The 20,679-nt window shown below is 42.4% G+C and overlaps 1 protein-coding gene across 1 annotated transcript in view; it reads right to left on the reverse strand.

Annotated features, from left to right (window-relative positions):
• The window catches only part of CYP19A1 (cytochrome P450 family 19 subfamily A member 1), a 209,783-nt gene that overhangs the window by 138,923 nt on the left and 50,181 nt on the right, over positions 1 to 20,679 (reverse strand). Inside the window, exon 4 of the mRNA XM_085646336.1 lies at positions 2,002 to 2,156. Coding sequence (XP_085502462.1) covers positions 2,002 to 2,156 — 155 coding nt within the window. The remainder of the gene's footprint in view (positions 1 to 2,001; positions 2,157 to 20,679) is intronic.

The following is a 20,679-nucleotide window of genomic DNA, read 5'->3' on the forward strand; positions in this document are numbered from 1 at the left end:
ACGTCTTCCTCTTTGATGGTATGTGGCGTAGCCAAATTCATTGGAAGAGCCTGGTTGATACGAATAAGGAGACTCAAGTCCCAACTTACCCAATAGGATAGAGGGCTTTCAACAATATAGCCCTTCGGGCTAGATTTGATACTATTGGTAATAGACTAATCGGAAAGTGGATAGTATGCTCTTACCACATATCAAGCATATTTGTCTTTTATTATAGTTTTGTATTATGATATTATATATTCGATTGTATTATTGTAAATGAAATGTATTGACGAGTTTCTTACTCTTTTAAATGTGTTGTAACAGTCAGGATCTTGACATGATTTAATTGTATTTTAACTGTGTATTTATGTGCTTTTATGATGTTTTATTCATCGAATAAAGAAATACTGATACTGATACTGAGAAAAGCGGTGGTGAGGAGAAGTATAAGGACAAAAAGGGGGCGCATATTCCAGACGTCGGTTGAAGATATCTGAATTAATGTGCAGTCTGAGAAGTGAGGCGATTAGGAACAGGTTGTTAGTGGAGAAAGCTTTACTGCTTGGGAGTCTCTATGATTCCGCTGGTATTTCATGGGCCCTTCACCTAGGGAATCACACAGGATACATGGTGCCACCTGGCACTAGATCATATTTACAAGGGAATTGTTTACACATGACAGGGCCAACTGGACCACTGTCAGAGCCATCACAAAGCGAACTTAGTAAAGGTAAAACAGATCATAAACGTACAACTAGTAACCACTGGTAATCACTGTACTTAGCATCAGACTGTAGCATAAACCACATGACGCACAGCATCACATTAGGCGCCAAACGCATTGTACGCCCATAGTCTCAACAGTCTAATATTAGACTCTAACCTCCTAAGTATCACTAACATTAGGGGCATAAAGCACAGGGTGGAACATAATCTCACTAGCCTAAACCATAATATGCAAGACAACCTCATAATCATAAAAACCATATTTAGAGGTAACCAGAACAGGGTGCGTAAATCATACTACACGAAATACATGTCATGAAATTACATGAAATTACAGACATGTCATGAGGGAGTGGAGTTCAGTGCCAAATGTCATGGCTTTGCTGGGCTGATGACCTCCCAGACATCACGGCTGTGCGATCGGCAGCCCAGCAAATGCTTTTAGACGACAACCTGCCTGTTCATGGCTGCACATGTGCATAAGCACATAAAGGCTGGAAAAGGAAATCCGGTGAGTGAATTTGTGTTTTTCCAGGCTTTCTATGATCATTCACATCTGCAGCTATAGGGGCATATTTTTTTTAATCAACGTCATAAGGGAGCAGGTAAGGAGGGTCCAACCCTGGTGCACTCATTGATGAGCCACCCTCCTTCACCTCCCCACCCACCAGCGTCTGGGAAACATGACTGCATCCCTACGACACTGGGCAAGAGTCCCAGAAATCACAAACTCCAGGATTCCTGACATAATATTTACCTAGTGAATGGAACAATAAGAACTGCAGTCCAAAGGTGACATTTAACTTTCTATGCCATTGGTGTATTCGCTTACACCTTATACTATGGCCTTGCTAGAAATTTAAATGAACTGAACAGCATCACCCCATTACACCGAGTTCAAAAACCAGCTGTACCAGTCCACGGGAAACAGGGGTGGCCATACAAAAAGGGGCATTTTCTCACGAATGGGCATTGAGGACTCTTACAAATTAAAATGAAATTGGTCATGTAATAGTACAAAATGCATTATATGTACAACGGGGAGCATTGCTGGTATAAAATAGACTTTGTTTTGAATTGTATTTAAAGCATAAATGTCAAGATAAAAGTGGGTCATTGATAGTCAAAGCAGTGGAAAATACTTTTGTAAAGTATACAATGATGCCTGCTACGTATAGGTCCACGTCCACGTTATAATACTCTCTAAGAATTTCAAATAAATGAGAAGTTGGTTTTAAAACGGCTCAAATTTATTGTGATGGTTAAAGTAGACTTTTAAGGGGAATGCATTACCTTTGTTGAAATAAGGCCGGATCTCTTTCCAAAGAGATGGATTACTGTTGAAAATAATCCCATTTTCATTCATTCCAACGCACTGTAATCCAAGTCTACTACCAAATCTTGAAGTGTAGTGTTCATGTTTCATCACATGGAATGTAGCTGATGATCTGAAAAAAGAGCATTCTACATGTAATGTATCTCACATACACCACAAACGATAAGCATTCAACAGTATACTCCTCAGAAAGCTCCAAATATATAGAAATTTAGCAGCTAGAATCGCCATCCAAGGTCTGCTAAGAGCCCTCACTGGTTCAATTCTCTAAGCTCTCCATTGACTCCCAGGAAATGATTGATTTGATTTTAAAATTCTCTATAGTGTACCAAAGTTCCATATTACCAACATTCTATCACCAAAAAGAGGAAGATTTTCAGATGTCAAACCGTTAATTAGCATATCAATCGCTAGAAATTACTTCGCAAAACCATTGTGCCGAAAACAACATCACATGACATTGAATGGATGTAGATCAGATGGAATGATCATCTGGCTTCTGATCCAGGCATCACAACGAAACATACATTACATGCAATAAGTAAGTGAGCTATGATTGCTGTGGCCCGCCTTAGTTACTGAACACTGGCTAGGATACTAAATAGGTAATTAAATACGTTTATTGTGTAAGTTACTTAAAACTCAATACAATAAATGCAAAATCAATTTCAAAGACTCAGACTTCTAAAATAAATGGCACTCCTATACATCATATGCACTTACTTCGATTCATTAAATAACTGCATTCATGGATTGTCTGACGACCATAAGACTTTATCTTGATTTGGCTGACACTGTCAGTCTAAACTACTATGTGAGAGACCGCAAGTGAAAGAAATATTGTCCTGCACTCGATAATTTTGTTTGGTACGCCAGAAAGCATGCCAACCATGCGTTTTTGATTGTATTAACGCTGCTTTAACAACAAAGTATTTTTTTCTTATGCCTGAAATCCAGCCGTAACTGATATATAGATATATATCTATATATAGATTAATATAGAATGAATTTAATTGTTTCCAAGGATATATTACCTATACATTCCGTGTCGATGTTTACGGAACTTGACAAGCAACCTTCAAACTGTAAAAAAAGTGAAATGCGTGACAGTCTAAATCATTTAAAAAAAAACAATTGGAGTCCAGAATCGAAATTAGAATCTGTGAAGACGTGCCTTGTGGTTGTGTAAGAACTTTCTATATAATTTGAGTTCTAGTCTTTTGCTATGCATTCCTTGTCAATGCCATGGAAGGCAAATGTACTATTTTTTTTAACTAAAGGTTTCTCTACCAGCTTCAGTAGAGATTTTAAATCAGATATTGGGGGACGTTTGCTATTCAGTAGTAAGTTCTTTAGCTCATCTTCAGTTGCAACAATCCTATTTCTTGGGAATACATTTAAATGTTGTCAAAGCAGCATAGTGACAACTGCATGGATAGTTGATTGCATTGATTGATTTAAGCCTTGTAGTTGATTAAAACTCATTTCTAATCTAAACCTGGAGTGGGCAGTTAATGCTCCTAAATTAAAAAATGTGTTGACCAATTTTCCCATGTTTCCCATGCGGCGCAAGGGGCTTGTAAATAAGCCTCATCGTGTTTAAAACAGCTGAAGCATTTTTTATGCCTCTCTTTTTCAAACGGTAGTGATAGGAAATGTTCAGAAGCACAAAATAAGAAGTGATTGTAATATGTCATAAAAGAAAGCTGCTTTAAAGGAATGCACGGCTTTGCAGCTGTAAGGAGTTAACAGCCCATGCTGACAAAGTTATCTGATCTAATCACAGGTACTAGGAAATTAGTAAGTAGCAGGAATTATAACATTCTCTGTGTCTCATATGTGCATATACATCTTTGCTAATATTCCCAGCATTAGACTCTCTATTCTCTAATGCAGATTATACTCTTACTTGGCACCTTCTGTGAAACTCTAGGATCACCTGCACCAAAAACCCAAAGAAGGCTCTCAGGTGGTCCCGAGATCCTAGCCCAAATTCCATAGCCTCTACCAATTTGATTCAGTTGCAACTATGTCATAACTCCTGTACCTACAACTTTCCCCTCTCCCCTGCCTATCTACCCTTTTTGAGAAATGCTCTCTCCTCTCATTCCATAAAATACTATCTATAACATCCACTACAAGAAAGATGAAACCTGGACATGTACGACAAATCAGGCACGCTGCCCCGGCCTGCACTGTGGTCGTCCTTTAACTGTGTGCTCCAGGCACAGACCGGAACAGTGCGCCCTATTACTATAAATGTGCTGTCCTTACTAGAGCTGCACATTCATGCCTGCACTAGGAGCAATGCATTAATGAAAGGCGGGATGACTGTGATGGTTGTTTGAAGCATAGATATCCGTGCCGGTGGGAGAAGGTGGGGTGTCTAAGTGTGATTGGTGACCCCCCTGCACCCCGATACACTTCCAAGGGATGCTCTTGTACATCACCTCTATGTGGCACAGGGTCATTGCACCTCCAAACAACTCCTTTGCTTCTGCACTTGCAGTTACAATATGACTTAGTTGCAAAGGGTTTTCTCATTTTCATGGGGCCACGTCCCCAATGATGGAATGCCACTTGAGATCATGCTAGTGCACATGTAGTGCAGGTCCATTTCCGGACCCTTATGTAGCACCAAAGTCCAATAGGGGCACAGAAAGTGGGCGAACTCATTTGTTGTGTCCGCGGGGCACTTAGTGTAATAAGTGTTAATCTTTCCTGTTTTCATCCTTCTGTTTGTAAGTTACAATTTACTTTGCAGAAGAACTTGCTTCACTTTGGTTGTTAAATTGTAAAAAGCACTAACAACCACCTAGAGAAGAGAAGCGCTATGTAAAAATACAAAGTAAATAAATAGTACCAGGATACCCTCAATAGACTTTAGGATTATGGACATTTTACCCAAGTCTATCCTCAAGTGTCTTTCCCTGCCAGCTAGATTCAGGAAAATTGACATTGAAACACAGCGGTCACCTGTGTATTTCTTGGTACACCTACATACAGATGTTTAAATTAGAATATTTAATCATATCACTTTAATATGATATCACCTTATGCTTAACAGTACTTGAAGTAATCGCGTGCCAAGAATACCGATTAGTTTGTAACAAAGTGAAACTACACTTTCCCAACAATGTCACTTTGAGCTGATAAAAAAGAGACTGGCAGGACATTTTGCTTCTTGAACTTACATCCCTTGACAGCAGTGGGCAGTGCACAAGCTGTTCTGTTCTTACCACAGTTAACAGTAGGAAGAAGCTTGTGAATCAGAGTCAAATCTGGTTTCTTACTAAGTGCATCCCCTCCCCACTATCTTTTTATGGCATTGTGCCCCGAAAAGAAGGGTGGGACACTGTAAGTGTACCCCCACCCTTGAGTGGGGCACTGTAAGTTTACCCCCACCCTTCACAGGAACTTTCAGGAACAGTTGCAAAGAAAAGTGTTGATGTTTCAGTGCATATAAAATAGGTAGCATCGTTATGCCCCTCTGACTAATGCCCCATTCATACAGCGCATATGGGGAAAACATACAAGTGCACTACAATTTGCACCAACTAACGAAGGAGCATGATATATGTTCTGAAATCATTTGTTGCGGGAGAAATGGTCATTGCACCATTTATGTGGGGAGCGCTACTGTACAAGGGAGAGTATAGTCTCACAAATGCAGTGCCACCACATTCATTATTACAGTCAGAAGAGATCTGCCCCTTTCCATTATTCCAAATTAGGTAGGGCTTAGAAATATTGTTTATGTAGATCTATGCCCTAGTTTCTAAAGCGCTATGCTCCAAAAGAACTAGAGCCAAAATGCATTCATTGGCACCTGGCCTTATGTGTCTAGTAAGAAGCCTACTCTATGTGTGAGCCCCACTATTTAGAACGTTACAGATTATCATGCATCTGGAATCAGAGAGATTTATCTTCAACTATTACCATTTCTTATTTATGTTTAATTTAGGTATTGCCAGTCTTTTTGCGATGCACTGTCTATTTGCCTCCTAAGGGCCTGTTAGGCTCTACGCCCATGTCTGTAATAGGTGATAGGTGTAGTCATGGGGGCAAAGTGATGTCCTCTTTTGTCCAGGGCCATGCCCCCATGTAAATAAGAGAACGCTCTCTCAAGATTGCATGATGCTACATGTTCACCAGTGCTAGCAGTAGCAGAGAAAGGGCTGCAGAAGCTTATGCAGCGCCTTCTGCAATATGTTAGTGCCTCTGGGATCACACAAAGCGAGCACACACGCTGGTTGCTCTCCTTGGTATCAGAGCAATTTACATATATGCAAGTGAGTGGACAGGTGAATCAGACAATAACAAACTGTAAACACAATCACAATAAAAGTGCAGGAGGCCTGGAGCCTAGGTGGAGGTGGAGAGCTACCAGTAGTCCATCCAAATGTTCTAAACAAGGTAAAGGTGAGGAAGAGAGGTAGGGCAGGCCATATTAAACAATAATTTTGATCACAACGATAGTACCAGATGAAGCAATACACAGGCAGGGTGAGGAAATCCCTCTAGTCCACTTGAGAGATCAAAGCAGTAGGCAAAGTGTCATGAGATAGATTACCAGTGCATCCAGTTTGAATTATCGGTGTAGGATGTGTCAAAATAATGGGAGCTAGAGCAAGAATTTGTTCATCAATAGCATTTTCGCTTGTTTTTTTAAAGATGCAGATGACTGCTTGATTCTGATTTCAGATGGCAGGGAGTTCCAGATTCTAGGTGCAATACCAGAAAAGGCACGTTGTAAGTTTTTTCTTCTTGCATTTCTGTGGTATCAGCAGTAACAATGAGGTGCTTCTTGAGGTTCTAGAGCCACCAGACAACTCCAGTTTTTCTGCAATGTATTTCAGGGTGTTGGAGTAAATGGCTTTGTCTGTTAAACAGGCAATTCTTAGATGGAATCTTGCCTTGTAGGGAAGCCAGTTTAGAAATTTCAGATCAGATGTGATGTGGGCATTGCATTTAGATCCTGTAACAAGCCTTGCAGCTGAGTTAAGGGAGGCTCTTGGCGGGGCCAACTTAGTTCTGGGTAGGCCACACAGGGTTGCATTTCCATAGTCCAGCCTGGAAATCACTAGGGCTTGGATGACTGATTTTAAGTAATTCACAGGGAGGAAGGGCTTGATTTTCCTTAGGATGCTCAGTTAAAAGTTACCTCCTTTGGTGGCTGAACTGATGTGATCCTGCATGTTCAGGTTCTGCTCAGGTGAAATTCTCAGTGATTTTGTGAAATCAATGACATGTGGAATGCAATTGAGGACAGTTAAATGTTTAAAAAGGCAAAGAATGGATTCAGGAAAAGGAAAAGGGAAAATTTAAAAAAATGCTAGAGTGCTGGGGTGGAGAGAGAGTGAGATGGATGAGAGGGCAAATGGAAGCTATGTCTGTTTATACCAGATACTGCACTCAGATTGTGCCATACCAATAAAATGTTCAGAAAAAACATGAACCTCAAATTACTGTTGTTATCTCTTTGTGTTTTTTAATACAAGCAACATGGAGACTTATTCAAAAGAAATCTATCCAACAGAATGAAACAATGACTGTTCTGTCAACTGATCATAATATCAAATATCACTTACGTATCCACCGCTGTATACATCTCATGTACTCTGCTGTTCAGGTGTGTATGTGGTACATTTATCTGACTTTATGAAGAATATATTGTCTTAATAGTGTTCCTTATTAATTCTTTCAGTATATTTATTAATGAGAATTCAAAACTAAATAATAAAAAATATGTTTGTGATACACCCTGTATGTATTCATAAGGCCTTTTTTATTCACTTTTTTTCATTAACAGATGATGGTAAATTAAAATATTTAAGTTGCCTCTGGTTCTTATACATTGATTTTTCCCCTTCCTCAGGCATTTGTATTATTAGCAGGGTGTCCCTTTTCTTCGCATTATTTATCCCTCTGATTACAACCTTCTTTTTCTATGCCATTCTCTTTTTTATCCCTCCATTGTTACTCGGTGTAACTCAGTCATATTTTTGTAATCACTGGTTTGACCTTTTATATTGACATTCTCCTACAGCTGGCACTTTCTCAAGGTATGTGATGTTGTTTCCTGCCATGAGACTCTTTTCAAGATAGAAGTGTGTCAGACCGTACTTAGGGCCATATGTAGGTACCTAAATACCGGTCGGTAACGGCCGTAAATCGGTAAATATCCCATTACCGACCGGTATTGAGGCACTTGAGATGTAGGTGGCTGATTTTCTGGATTCGGTAATTTACCGAATCGGAATTTTAAGAAATCGGTAAAATACCGATTCGGTAAATTACATGAGGGCATGAAAGAGCGCACATTGGATCATACATTCAAAGTTGTTCCGAACACGGGCCCCCTATATAGGTTTAGCCCAGGACCCCCCAAATCCTTAAGATGTCGCTGTTTTAACTACTAGCCCTAGTTGCCTTTGATTCATTAGACAAAACAGTTTTCCGTCCTTTTTCCGGACTTCCGCCAAATGGTTCCCTAGTCCCTTGTTTACCACAAAAGTGTTCACTTTCGTTCCATCTTTAATTAACGTGAGTTATGTAACGTTTCAAGCAGAGTACTAATACGGAAAAGTCAGCCAGAATAATAATAGAAAGTTAATTAGTACTGGAATATTTTTCATAAATTAAACCAAAAAGATTGGTCTTGTCAGGCCATATCTCATTGCCTGTTTATGTCTGATTTTTAAAAATAGGTGCCTTATGTTGTTTTCCAGCAGTACTAACACCTCACAACAGCTGTCACACTGACTGTCAAAGTGATAGATAACACAATCTACCAAACATACGTTTTGTCAGTTTACTAATCCTTTTGAGCAGAAATTAACATGTTTACTCCCAGCTGAATGTGGTTTTCTTTTTTCCAATACGAAACTTTTCCACTGCTTATTCTGCTGCTGCTATATTTAGCTATTGCAAATTGTTTGATAAGTTGAGGATGTGCTTGAAATGTTGATCACGGAAAAAATATTGACAATCCTTAGTGGCTTCAAAACTAAATTGCGCCAAATTATACTATATTATCAGTGATAATACGAAGTGTACTATATATCACTCAGGCCAAGGTGGTAAAACTCCTTTTAACATTTCTTGATAACTTTGTCATTTAAAAGCTATCTGCTACTTCACAGACCAATTTCTGCCCTTTAAAAGTATCTGCTGCTATATTATTATTTGTGTTAACCTCATCTCCCCATATTCTACATAATTGCTACTCTTGAATCTCCACTCGAGCTCCCCTATTGCTTTGTTACTGTCTGTGCCCCTCCACCCATCCGTCAGTCCCTCCTTCGCTCTTTCTGCAGGTGTCTCTCAGTCACAGATATCCTCTAGGATAAAGGTTCTGAAGCAAAGAAGGTGCCTTCAGGGACAAAGACGAAAGAGAGGAAGTAACTAAAGGAATGTAGTGTGCTGTAGTTAGATCAACTGTTGAGTACAGCAACACCTACGTAATATTGCTGTCCATATAGCACCTACAGAATATTCAATGGTTCTTCGGCTCAGTAATAATAATTGTTAATTTATCCATCTCGTTGATTCTCATTTTTATGCCCTCAAGTCATAAATGGATGCATTAATTCTAATATTTGTGAATCCATGATCTGCAGAGTTCCGGGTGGCCACTCAGCACAATAGGCAATATAACTAGATGCATCTAAAAAACTAGGGGCATATTTATAAGAGCCTTACGTCATGTTTGCACCGGGTGACACAAGGTCGGAGTCAGATTTAAGAAGCCATGCAAAGCCACAATGGGCTCATAAATCTTGAGTAAGGCAACCGTCGCCTTACTCAACTCCCATCGTTTTTACGCATTCCAAGATTTACAAGGACTTGGACTGCATCAAAATCTTACCCCTTCCGAAGTGAGGCATAACAAGGAGAAATATCTCTATTTTTCCTCCTTTTTCCTCTTTCTGTGTGTGCTGCACTGCACACATAGGAAGAGGGAAACACCTCTCAGGATTGTTTTTGTGCAGGAAGGTGTCCCTTCAATCCTGCCGACTGTGCAATGCATTTCTCTACTATAGGAATCAAAGCATCAGAAGCAGCGCCCTACACAGGTGCACAGTACGAGGCCTTCCAAAAACAAAGATGGCAGATCCTACAGCACCGAGTTAGCACAATGTCTGTGTGAATCAGATCATATTGGCTTGAAGTGGCTTTACAGCTTTGGATTGTGATGTTTATGTAGAAAGTGGAATAACCTAAGGAAGTAGTTGACAATGACCAGTCTTTTGGTGGCACTAGTGGGTCATGTGATATGAGAAAGATATTGAGTTGAGACAAAACTCAAGAGACTGTATATGTATTCATTCAATAAGAAGAATGAACACAACTGTCATCAGCATCCTTGCCAATAGACACAGCCTGTACTGCTGCTACTGGGATGACTACTACAGTGTGCCCTGCTGATGAGATCCCACTGTTGTATTCATCAATATTCGGTTGGATAGAGCAGGGAGAGTGAATACTACCATTACAAACAGAGTGAGGAGTCAGGGATCGCCTCTGCTGAAATTGCCCTCGCGGAATCCACCACTCCGTGTTGTGGTCCTCGGCCCTCTCTGGAAGATAACTGAGCGCAAATGATAAAATAGTGGGTGGGCAGCCAGAGACAGCTTCTGATGTCGTTGCTTTGTGAGCTGCTCCAGAGTGCTGGTTTTGAGTTTCTTACCAAGCTTTGGAGACCATGTAACAGTAAACTTTAGCACTGCAGACTTAATGAACAACCACGAGTTCTTATGCTGGTGCTGCTACAGCTAGAAGTTTGAAAACATAGGCAAAGTGGGCAGTTGCCCAGGGCCTCACCTTCCAAGGGGCCTCCTGGTAAAGTAATGGGGATATTCAAAAGCCGGGTCTGCTGGTACATTTTAAAAGTGGCTGGCCGAAAGTTGATTATTAAGTTAAATCAAAAAACGGAATCAGACTTTGAGGGGGGGGAGGGGTCTTTCCCACTGCAAGAACATTTGAGAAAACATGGGTGCAAATGTTGCATTTTCAACAATTCTTTCAAGAAAGCTGGGTATATATTTTGAAAAAAAGGTGAAAATGTACTCGCAAAGACAGCACTCTTTCTGCAGTCGTGAGACACATCACTCACCCTGCACTCACACATACACATCGCTCCACTCACTCTGCACTCACTGACACTGCTTCTCTCACTTGTACACTTAAACAAGCATACCACTCACCCTGCACTGACAAGAGTACATCACTCATCTAGGGCATTCACACCACTCAACCCCACATACCTGTCACACAGTGTACTCCTGCAGTCACACAATTCACTCTGTGCTCACACAGGCAAGCCGTTCATAAACCTCACACATGCACACCTTTTGCCCTACACTCAATGTTTTACCACTCACCCAGTGTACTCTCGTTACTCACCCTGTACTCAAACATGGACTACTCACTCTGCAGTCACACACCCTCACCATGCACCCTGCACTCACACATTCACAACACTCAATATCCACCCTGCATGCACACACAGACACCTGGCTGCAAGATCACTAAACCCTCCCTTTCCCCCACCCACTCAAGCAGAGCCCTGCAGTGTATTTGGGAGGGGGCGTTGTTGCGGATGTCAAGCTGAGGAACAACAAGGCTGCTGGAGTGCGGAAGGCCAGAGCTGATGACGACGCCCTGGGAAGTGACAATTTGGGCAGTTCAGACATGTTCTGTTCTCTGCCTGTCTCCATCCCCTTCTGACACTGAAAGCCTTTTTAAACATAATGGGGGATAGGAGGCTGTAAAAGCGAGGTGTTTAGCCACTCAGGGCCTATCGCCTACCTGATCAGTTTTCTACTGGCATTTAAATGTCCCGAATAGTACAAAAATAATAGTTAAATCCCTGAAAGCCTGTGTTTTTCTATCCTATCAGTACAGACACTTCAGAAATTGTAAGAAGAAAGAACTATAAAACGTGCTCTAGAGCTGCCGTAATGATGCCTGACTAGTAAGTTAAGCACAAACAGACAAGTAATGTTAGAAATGATTTATATGAAGCTCTTGTTAAATATCATGGGACATATTTGTCAAAGAGTTGCGTCGCCCTTGCACCATGCAATGGGGCGCAAAAGTGACACAACTCTTAAGTTAGATGTATGCATGGCCCTGCGTGGCTTGATAAAACTAAAGTAACGCAATGCACCGCAAATCGCTGCGTTGCATTACTCTGCCCCAGGGAGGCATTCCATGGATGGAGCATGGCTGTACCCACGCATCCACCCATGGATTTTGGCACATTCCCAGATTTGCCATTAGTGATAAACCTGGGAATGCTTCAAAATGCATAACAAGGAGAATTATATTTATTTGTCCTCATTACTTCCTCTTTCTATGTGTGCTGCATTCTGAGAGACTGTGAGGCTGTGCGTGCTCTCTCCAACCCAGCAATGCAGCTGGAGATGAAAAGAGCTTCAATGCGCATGACGGCCAGCCATATCCGCCATGCGCACTGAATAGCAGTGCCCAACACTCCCCCTCCAGCCTGTCATCACCCTGGCCTCGCCCCCAAGCCTTGACTCAAAGGGAAAAATAAAACGATAACAAACAAAGGTTTATTATACTTTTATTTTCCATTTGTTTTAGCTGTTGGTAGGTGGGGCGATGCTCCTCAGCCATAGTGGCGGAGCAGCTACTGGCCTGGAGCAAAATGTTCACTTTTCTGTTTAAGTTGCACTGTCCACTGTGCCCAGAGCAGCTTGCAAGTGCTCTGATCACTTCTCTCCTCATAGGTCCCAAATATACTGCGGGCTCTTCCCCCAGCCCATCCTCTTCAAAGCAAAACCGTACCCACATCAGGATAGGCTTGCACTTTGGATGACACCAGGGCAGCCCATCCTGCGGACCCCGCCCTGGTCGCAGAACTTAACGCCCAAAAGCAAGCACAATTGCAGCCATCAAGAAATGCAGCATCCCCCACCCTGGCATCACCACACTACCTGGTGCCTCCAGAGCAAATAAACTCTCGCCCAGCCAGGCACAAGCGTATTCACCTCCAGTTTTCCTTATCTGACAAAACACGAGTTACGGCTTACTGCTTGAGACACACTACCGAGTCTGCGGTTGAAGCAGCTTGGTGAGTTTTTCTTTGCATTAATTTAGTGGGGCAACGCCCTGTCTGCCCTTTAATACCAGCATCCCCTGGTCAGAAGTCTCACTTGAGTACCTGATTTCCACAAGAAAATTTGATCATTTTTCAATGTTAAAGTTGGGCAAGCTTCACAGAAGCCTAGTGAGCACGCCTGGCCTGAGCAAACCTAGAACCTCCCACCCTTATGCAGTTGGTGTTTATCAAGTTGAAGATTCAAGATCAAAGCGAAAAATAAAAGGCTTCATCCAGGCTCGTTGAAGCTTTCTATTAGTGCAAATTAGCTGGTGGTCAACAGACTCCGAGAGCTTTTGGCTATGTTTTGTCTGTTCGCGAATTCCTATGCATCAAGAGGGCTTCAATTAACGAAAAATGGATGATAAATTCAAAGTTGTGTTAAAGAGAGAATCCCAAAATGTCTTGCCAGAGGCCCCAAATTCCTGAAGATGACACTATTAAGTGAGCTGCTGAAAGCTTTCCTGCTGGTTCCATGGGAAGAACCACAGGTGGCGTCTGAGACTGGGTGAATATGGACAGGATGCTTGTGATGGGGTGGCTCTTCCCTTTTACATTTTGGTGTTTAACATTGTACTTAGTTGGGAAATTATCTCTTGGTAAATGTAGAAGTGTACCTCTGGTCCAGAAAACTGAAACAAAATTGTCACACCCAAGTGTTAATCACTCATACATAAAGGCTCCTGACCTCACTAACACCTGTAATGATTTTAAAAAGTGTTTCCAACCACTCCTCATGACAACCTACCCTTCTTACTTTTTGGGAGGACAGGGGAGTTCTAATATCCAGTCAGCCATATATACACAACTGTATGAAACCCTTACTATCCGCAAGCATTTTAAACAGAAAATTGGTTGTAAAGTGTACTCTGAAAAGGACAAACCTTCACTGATCCAACAAGCTCATTTTAAAACGGCCGCTGAACATTTACTACACGAAAAAACCCTTTGATAATAAATATCCATTTATTTAATTTTGGTGCACTGTAGAACACTTGTTGTAATGTTGTAGTTATATCAATCAACAATTGGCTATATTATACAAAGTTCTCCAGGGGCGGGTGCCGCTGCTTTTTGCTCTCCTGTGGCACTTTGGTATTACAGAATTTGCAGCCGATGCCTGTGAAGCCCCTTCTGTAAAATGGATCGAGCCGGCACAAAATGTGCCTATGCGAGGTAACAAGTGGGTACGCCCTCATTTACATGGGTGCATAGCCTATGGAAATTAGGTAATCCTTTACCTTTGTGTGTGCACTAGGGCTGCAAGTGGGCCAGATCTCAGCATCAGCAGTTCTAAAGAGCAGGTGTCCTCAACCTTAGGGTGAAAAAAAATCTTCACTCTGTAGCAGTACCACCCTTCACTGCCTCTGATGTAACTTCAAAGAGACTTGTTATAGTTCTTTCACAGTCTATTTCCGAACTGCAGCATTTTCAATGTTATATACAACTAAGCCGTAGTTGTTGCTTTTTTCTCTTATGCAACTAACAACCATTGATAAAGCCAACAGTCCTGGCTTGTTGTAGGTGCAATGTTACTTGTATTTTATATCTGGTTGCAATGACAGAAGCAGTAAAATACCAGTTAGGCAGCGCGCTATGCTAAGCACAGATTTTTAGCTTGTATGTTTTTAAGCCACACCCTTAATTACATTGGCCAAGCCCCTTTGAGAGACCCTCTCAGTTTTTTCATCCCACTTAAAGCCCTGGTCTGCACCATATTATAGATGTGGTCACCGAGGCAAGAAAGCCTGTTTAGAGGTACACTGATTGTCCATCACAAAGAGGTGCCACACAGTAAGTGTACCTCCAGAGGACACCATTGGAAAGGGGGGCCCTCGGGCTCCCAGACAGACCCCTACAGGCAGGTGCAGGGAGTGACTGGACCCACTGGTGGGGGACTCCTTTGCCCTTCTTAAAACAGAGGTCAGTCCAATGAAAGACCAATATGACCTGTGATTCTGTTGGTGAAGGTGCAACTATCTTGAAGAGTTAGTACTGCAAACAGCCTTATAGAGACAAACAAAATTGTGTGAGGAATCTAAGCTCAACAGCTCACAGGAAAATCACACCGTTGTTCTGTGTGATTTTCCTGTGAGCTGTGGCTGTCACTTTTCACAACAACTTCTGATGCATATCCCGTGAAACAGGTTTTAGTGCTTTCAATATTAAGGCTAAAAATAGGAATTAATAGAACCGTACATATTCAAATAGTGGGGTTAAGGGTTTCCTATCTGCACTATAAACTGGGAAACTGTGGATTTTTAGCACACTTACATTTACAAAGTAAATCTGTGCTTGTGAAAACTTAGGCTTCTGCATGGCAGAGTGCTCCTGTACAAATGTTTCAATTGGGGACATGCCCAGGGAAGTGGCAGTCAAATTCTAGCACATCCCTCTTCCACAAAGGGATGCACTTTAACCTGTGATTTGTACATCATTTGCCTCTATGCAGGGCCTGAAAGTAGGGGGATTATGCCGGACCCCAGATCTGGTAGCTATTTTTGACTGGATCTGGGCCTAGCCAGGAAAATATGTTGAATTTGTCCCGGTGTAATTTTCCGACATTGGGATGCAATTTACCCTTATTTACCATTCAAGCTCACACAAACAAAGGCAGGATTTAAAGGGCCATCAGTCCTTCTTTTGTTTGAGTATAATACTGGATGGGAGCTCTCTGGAACCTAACACCTAAACGCCAAAGCAATGGAAGGACACAAAGGTGCACAGCTTATTCTCACTTCACACAAGTACTTCAGAGAAACTATGATTTGAAGGCAGGTTTTTAACTTTGTTCTTCTCCCTTTGTAAGAGGTGTGCATGCACTCTAAGAATGCAATATTCCTCTGTCTGTATGGGTGGTTACACAAATATTGATGTAAATGGCACCTCCAATTTTTCTTTTTAATTTAACTCTTTTATAGCCCTGCTCATCCCAGTTTAGGTGTCAGAGTGCATTAAATCACAGGCAGAGGTACAATGAATCATTCAAGTGTGTAAATCAATGTATAGGAAATGTTAAATAAGACAATAAGGGCTATAAGCAGGATCAGTGAAATTATGTGATCCTCTGACCGCGTTCTTTTCGGCATAATCATGGATTTGCCACATTTGCCAAATAATCCATCATCTACTGCATAATCTGCAGATTTGAACAAGAAAAAGTGTTTCTAGTCCCAGAAGTCCCTGCGTACTTGAGAAGCAAGCAAGCACCCGCTGATGCATTGAGCTCCATCACAAATATGCAAGCACAGCAGCTGCTCTGCAGCCAAGCCTTCTCACAGGCCAAAGGTACCGACTGTGGATTGGAAGCTATGTTCAAAGCAGAGGCTGTCCATTCGCGACTAACAGTCTGCCCTTTACAAATGTGTGAGCTCTGAATCATGAGTCCAGGTCACTGCATGTATCACTCAATAGTGACTATGCACTAAAGGGTCTACAGTGTGCCTCATTTTGAGGATGCATCCTACATTAAAGTAATCTTTCGGCAGTATTTTCGGTTGCCGGCACAGCAAACGATCCTGGGATGCTCCCATGGCAAACCCTTTTTCTATACGCCTATTGTTTCTCCAATTCTGTAAATAATGTATATCAGGTGAGCACTGGACAGGATTCAGTGATGGACAGTAACTCAGAGGCAATGTCCATGAGGAGTGGTTTGGTACTTTCCTAACAACTAATACCACTTGAAGGCTTGGAGACAGCATTCTGGGGAAATTCAGAAGCACACACACGTGTGGGTTCCTGCACATGTGCACATACGTGATCTCTACCCCCTTTTTCATAACCAGATTCATGTGCATGAACTAGCTGCGTTACTCTCTGCTTAGAAAAACTGTTTTCGACTTTCATGACCTCTTCATTTTTTTTTAAGTATGGTTTTGCCTGGTTTCTGGTTTTGTGAGATCCTTTGCACAGCCTTTGCTCTCCCTGCAAACATCTCCTGAGCAAAATGTGACTCTCCATCTGGTGTATTATGTTCTGAAATATTCCCACCTAAACGCAAGAGTGCCAAATAATGCCTCAACCCTAGGTGTTAAGTCCTAATTCACCCTATTGTTCTCACTCAATGTCAAACGAAGGAAAGCATATTCTGTCCTCCTCTCTTGTCGCTCATTTAACCATAGAATACAGAGATCAAATGTACGCTTTATCCAAGTTAAAGCAAAGCAGCTGCCAATGTGTTCAACCCTCCCCCCCCCCCCATCAGACCAACATGCCATGACTTTCCTGACATGGGAAGGGATGGCTGCAAGAAGCGGCTGTCTGTGGGTCGGATGTAGTCTAGGCTGTGCAGGGTATAGCCATCAGTGGCAGTGCCAGGGGCCCAGAGGGGTGGGGTGCCAGCCCGCGGAGTGCCTGCCTGTGGAGTCTCCTGTTCACTTTTGGTGGCATGGAGGGGGGTGCACAGCCCAACGCTAGGCATGGGCAGTGTGGGCAGCTGCCCAGGGCCCCGCTCTCAGCCCACGAACACGGGGCCCTGCACCAGTGCGTCACAGCAAAGCCACAGCACACTGGTCCTCTCCTGAGTCCTGACCCTTGCTCTTCTAATCTGAGAGCAAGGTGTCTCCTTGCAATCGAGCCACTGGAGGGGCCTCCCGTGAGCTCTGTAACCATGGTATGGTGAGGCGATACCTAGCGGAGGGTGGGGTGGGCTCTTATGGCCCAGTTCAAAGGTGACACATTCTCCAGGTTTGTCCTGCTGCCCATTCAGAGGCACCGTGGGACGCAGCAGTTGTAACCCTTTCTGACGCAAAGCACAGCTCTCACACACTCAGCCCTTTATGGGATGCTGAGAGGTGCATGTAGGTGGCTGAGAGGGAGGGGCTTCCGCTCAGGAGAGGTCTGCACAAAGTAGATTCAGGGACAGGGTCATTGACTGAGATGCAAACAGTCCCGAATGTGTCAGGTTATATGCGAATTATAGGGGCCTCGCAAATTGCCTCTCTGCCCAGGCCCCAGGGCCCCCAAAATCCTAGAACCGTCCTTGGGGCACAGTCACTGACAGAGATACAGACCCCGGCAGGAACGGGAATGCCCAGGTGGAGGACGCCACACCAAGATATTAGCAACCAAAGCCTGCACTGTGATGCAGTGAAGCTTTTGAGTTTGCATGGAAGTTTTCCACATAAATAGCTATCTAATTTCATCTATCTACTTACAGCTACCTATCTATACCTTTCAATCTATGCTGATCCATCCATAACTATGTATGTCAGTCTATCTTGACCATCCTTATCCATATATCTATCTCTCTACCTGTCTCTCCCTCTGTATCTCAGCCCTTTTCCCTCTCCCTCTGTATCCCTCTTTCTATCCCTGCACCCTTGTGTCCCTCTCTTCTTTGTCCTGTGCCTCTGTTTCTGTCCCTCCTGGTGTCTCAGTCCCTCTCTCTGTCTGTCCCTCTCTCTGCCCTTGATCCCTTTCTTGCTCCCTCTGTCCTGCGTTTCTTGTCCCCTTTCCTCTATTTCTCTCAATTTAAGTACATTATATTACATTTAGGTGCGTGTATTTAATCACAATTTAGCCCACCCTCCAGGGTTGGACTGGCGTATAGGGCAACCAGGCGCTACCCAATGGGCTGTTTTGACAGGTTGATGTGTGGGTCGTTTTTTGGGCTGCTTGTGCGACTGTTTTTGGGGTCTAGTAGGCCGGGTTTTACTATTTATTTATCTGATATTACCAAAACATTGTCTGTAGCAGCAAAAATGCATGTAGACTCCCTTACCTTGTAAAAAAATAGCTTAATAATGTGTCTTTACAAGTTCAAAACGACTCTGATTTACTAGTGTGGGCCGTTTTTTAAACTATCTGATTCGCTAATGAGGGCCACTTTTATTTTGGTGCCAGGGCCTATTTTCTGTCCCATTACATAATAATGGGGTGACCCAAGAATAACCCGAAGGGCCTGGGTAATTTGTGATACATAACAACAGTGGTCCACTTTATGAGATCCACTAAACAGATAGGGTATTAATAAATGAATTTACTCTGATGATTTTTCACATAATCCACCCATGCAACTTAAAGATGGGGATAGGTGCTGTTTCTGACTGTAAGGGAGAGTTTGTAATATTGAAATAAATGGAACATCACACACAAGAAAAACACATTAAAATATATAACTTTTGCTGATTTTTTTAAATCATTGAATATAAGTACATCATATACACATATGGTTGCTCCAAAGAAATACGTGAAGGGGTGCTCAGGAAAGCAGTGCTTGTGCGTGAAGTATTTTAGACGAAAAAAGAGAGGATAAATAGACCAGTTCATGTATGATTATTATACAGCTTAAGTACAGTCTCATCTAAACAGAGACAATCGTCTCACTCATAATTACCCCTTTGTGAAAACAATTTACAATCCAGGCTGCATGGAATGTCGACGTTTCAACCTGGCAGGTTGTGGGGGTGGGGAGGCATTCTAAGCCTCAAAGGCGGGTCTTCATCAGGACAGGGTACCCTTTTGGGAAGAGGAGCAACCTGAAACACTCTTCTGGTGTCAGGACTGCAGAATAAAACAATTGATAAACAAGGGCTGGCTAACTCCCAGATGGCAGTGGATTTAATCAAGCCCCTAAAGCAAATGAATGCTGCCAGCCTTGAAGTAATAGTAATGCACCTATTCTTGAAGAGTCTCTGGATGGCCCTTCGAAAACAGTGTGGTAGAGTAGGATTCTTTGAAGGGAAGAGGGAGGCCTCCCCTTTGTTTTCTTTGTGTGTGATATTAAGTTTATAGCAATATTACAGACTCTCCATTACATTCAGAAGCATCACCTACCCCCATCTGTAAGTTGTATGGGTGGGTGATGTGAAAAATCATCAGGATAAGTTTATTCATTAATACCTTATCCGAGTGGACGACTGTTATGTATCACTATTTTCTGTTCCGGTCCAACTCTGAGGAATAGCCACATTTTACCAACTTTTACCAGCTTTTTAAATGTGATGCCGATTTATATATTTTCACAATTGCACACGATTTACATAAAATACACATAGCCTGTTTTCTTTCCCTTTCGACCCTCAAAGGAAAGAAAGGTCGGTCACTCTCAAAATGAACTCGATCCAGCATGAAATAACCAATCGATAGAGCTATGTATTTATTTAGCTGTTCCGCTCAACTAAAAATAAAGCGTCTTGCCATAAGCCGATTGTTACCGTTAGAGGGCGCTGGGGAATTGTAAATGGTGTGACTGCAAAGTCTGCTGATCAGATGAAGTTGCAAGGTTTTGATATAATAAAATCACGCGCATGCACAGGGGCGTTTACTCGGGTCATGTTTACCCCTGCTGTGCTTTGGGTGTTCTTTCCTGCCTCCTGAGCTGTCAGTCTCAGTGTGGCATGGCTGCCACAGTCTAAGTGTGTAGGGGCTTTTATAAGCGGAGTTCTGTTTGTAATGAGACAACAGCGTGCTCATGCACAACCACGTCAAGGTACACACGTGTATTTTTGCCCGATGTTAATTTATTTAAACTATAGCAAGATAAAGATAATAGTATCGG

Source organism: Triturus cristatus, chromosome 3_1 (genome assembly GCF_964204655.1).
Source record: "Triturus cristatus chromosome 3_1, aTriCri1.1, whole genome shotgun sequence".
Taxonomy (NCBI): domain Eukaryota; kingdom Metazoa; phylum Chordata; class Amphibia; order Caudata; family Salamandridae; genus Triturus; species Triturus cristatus.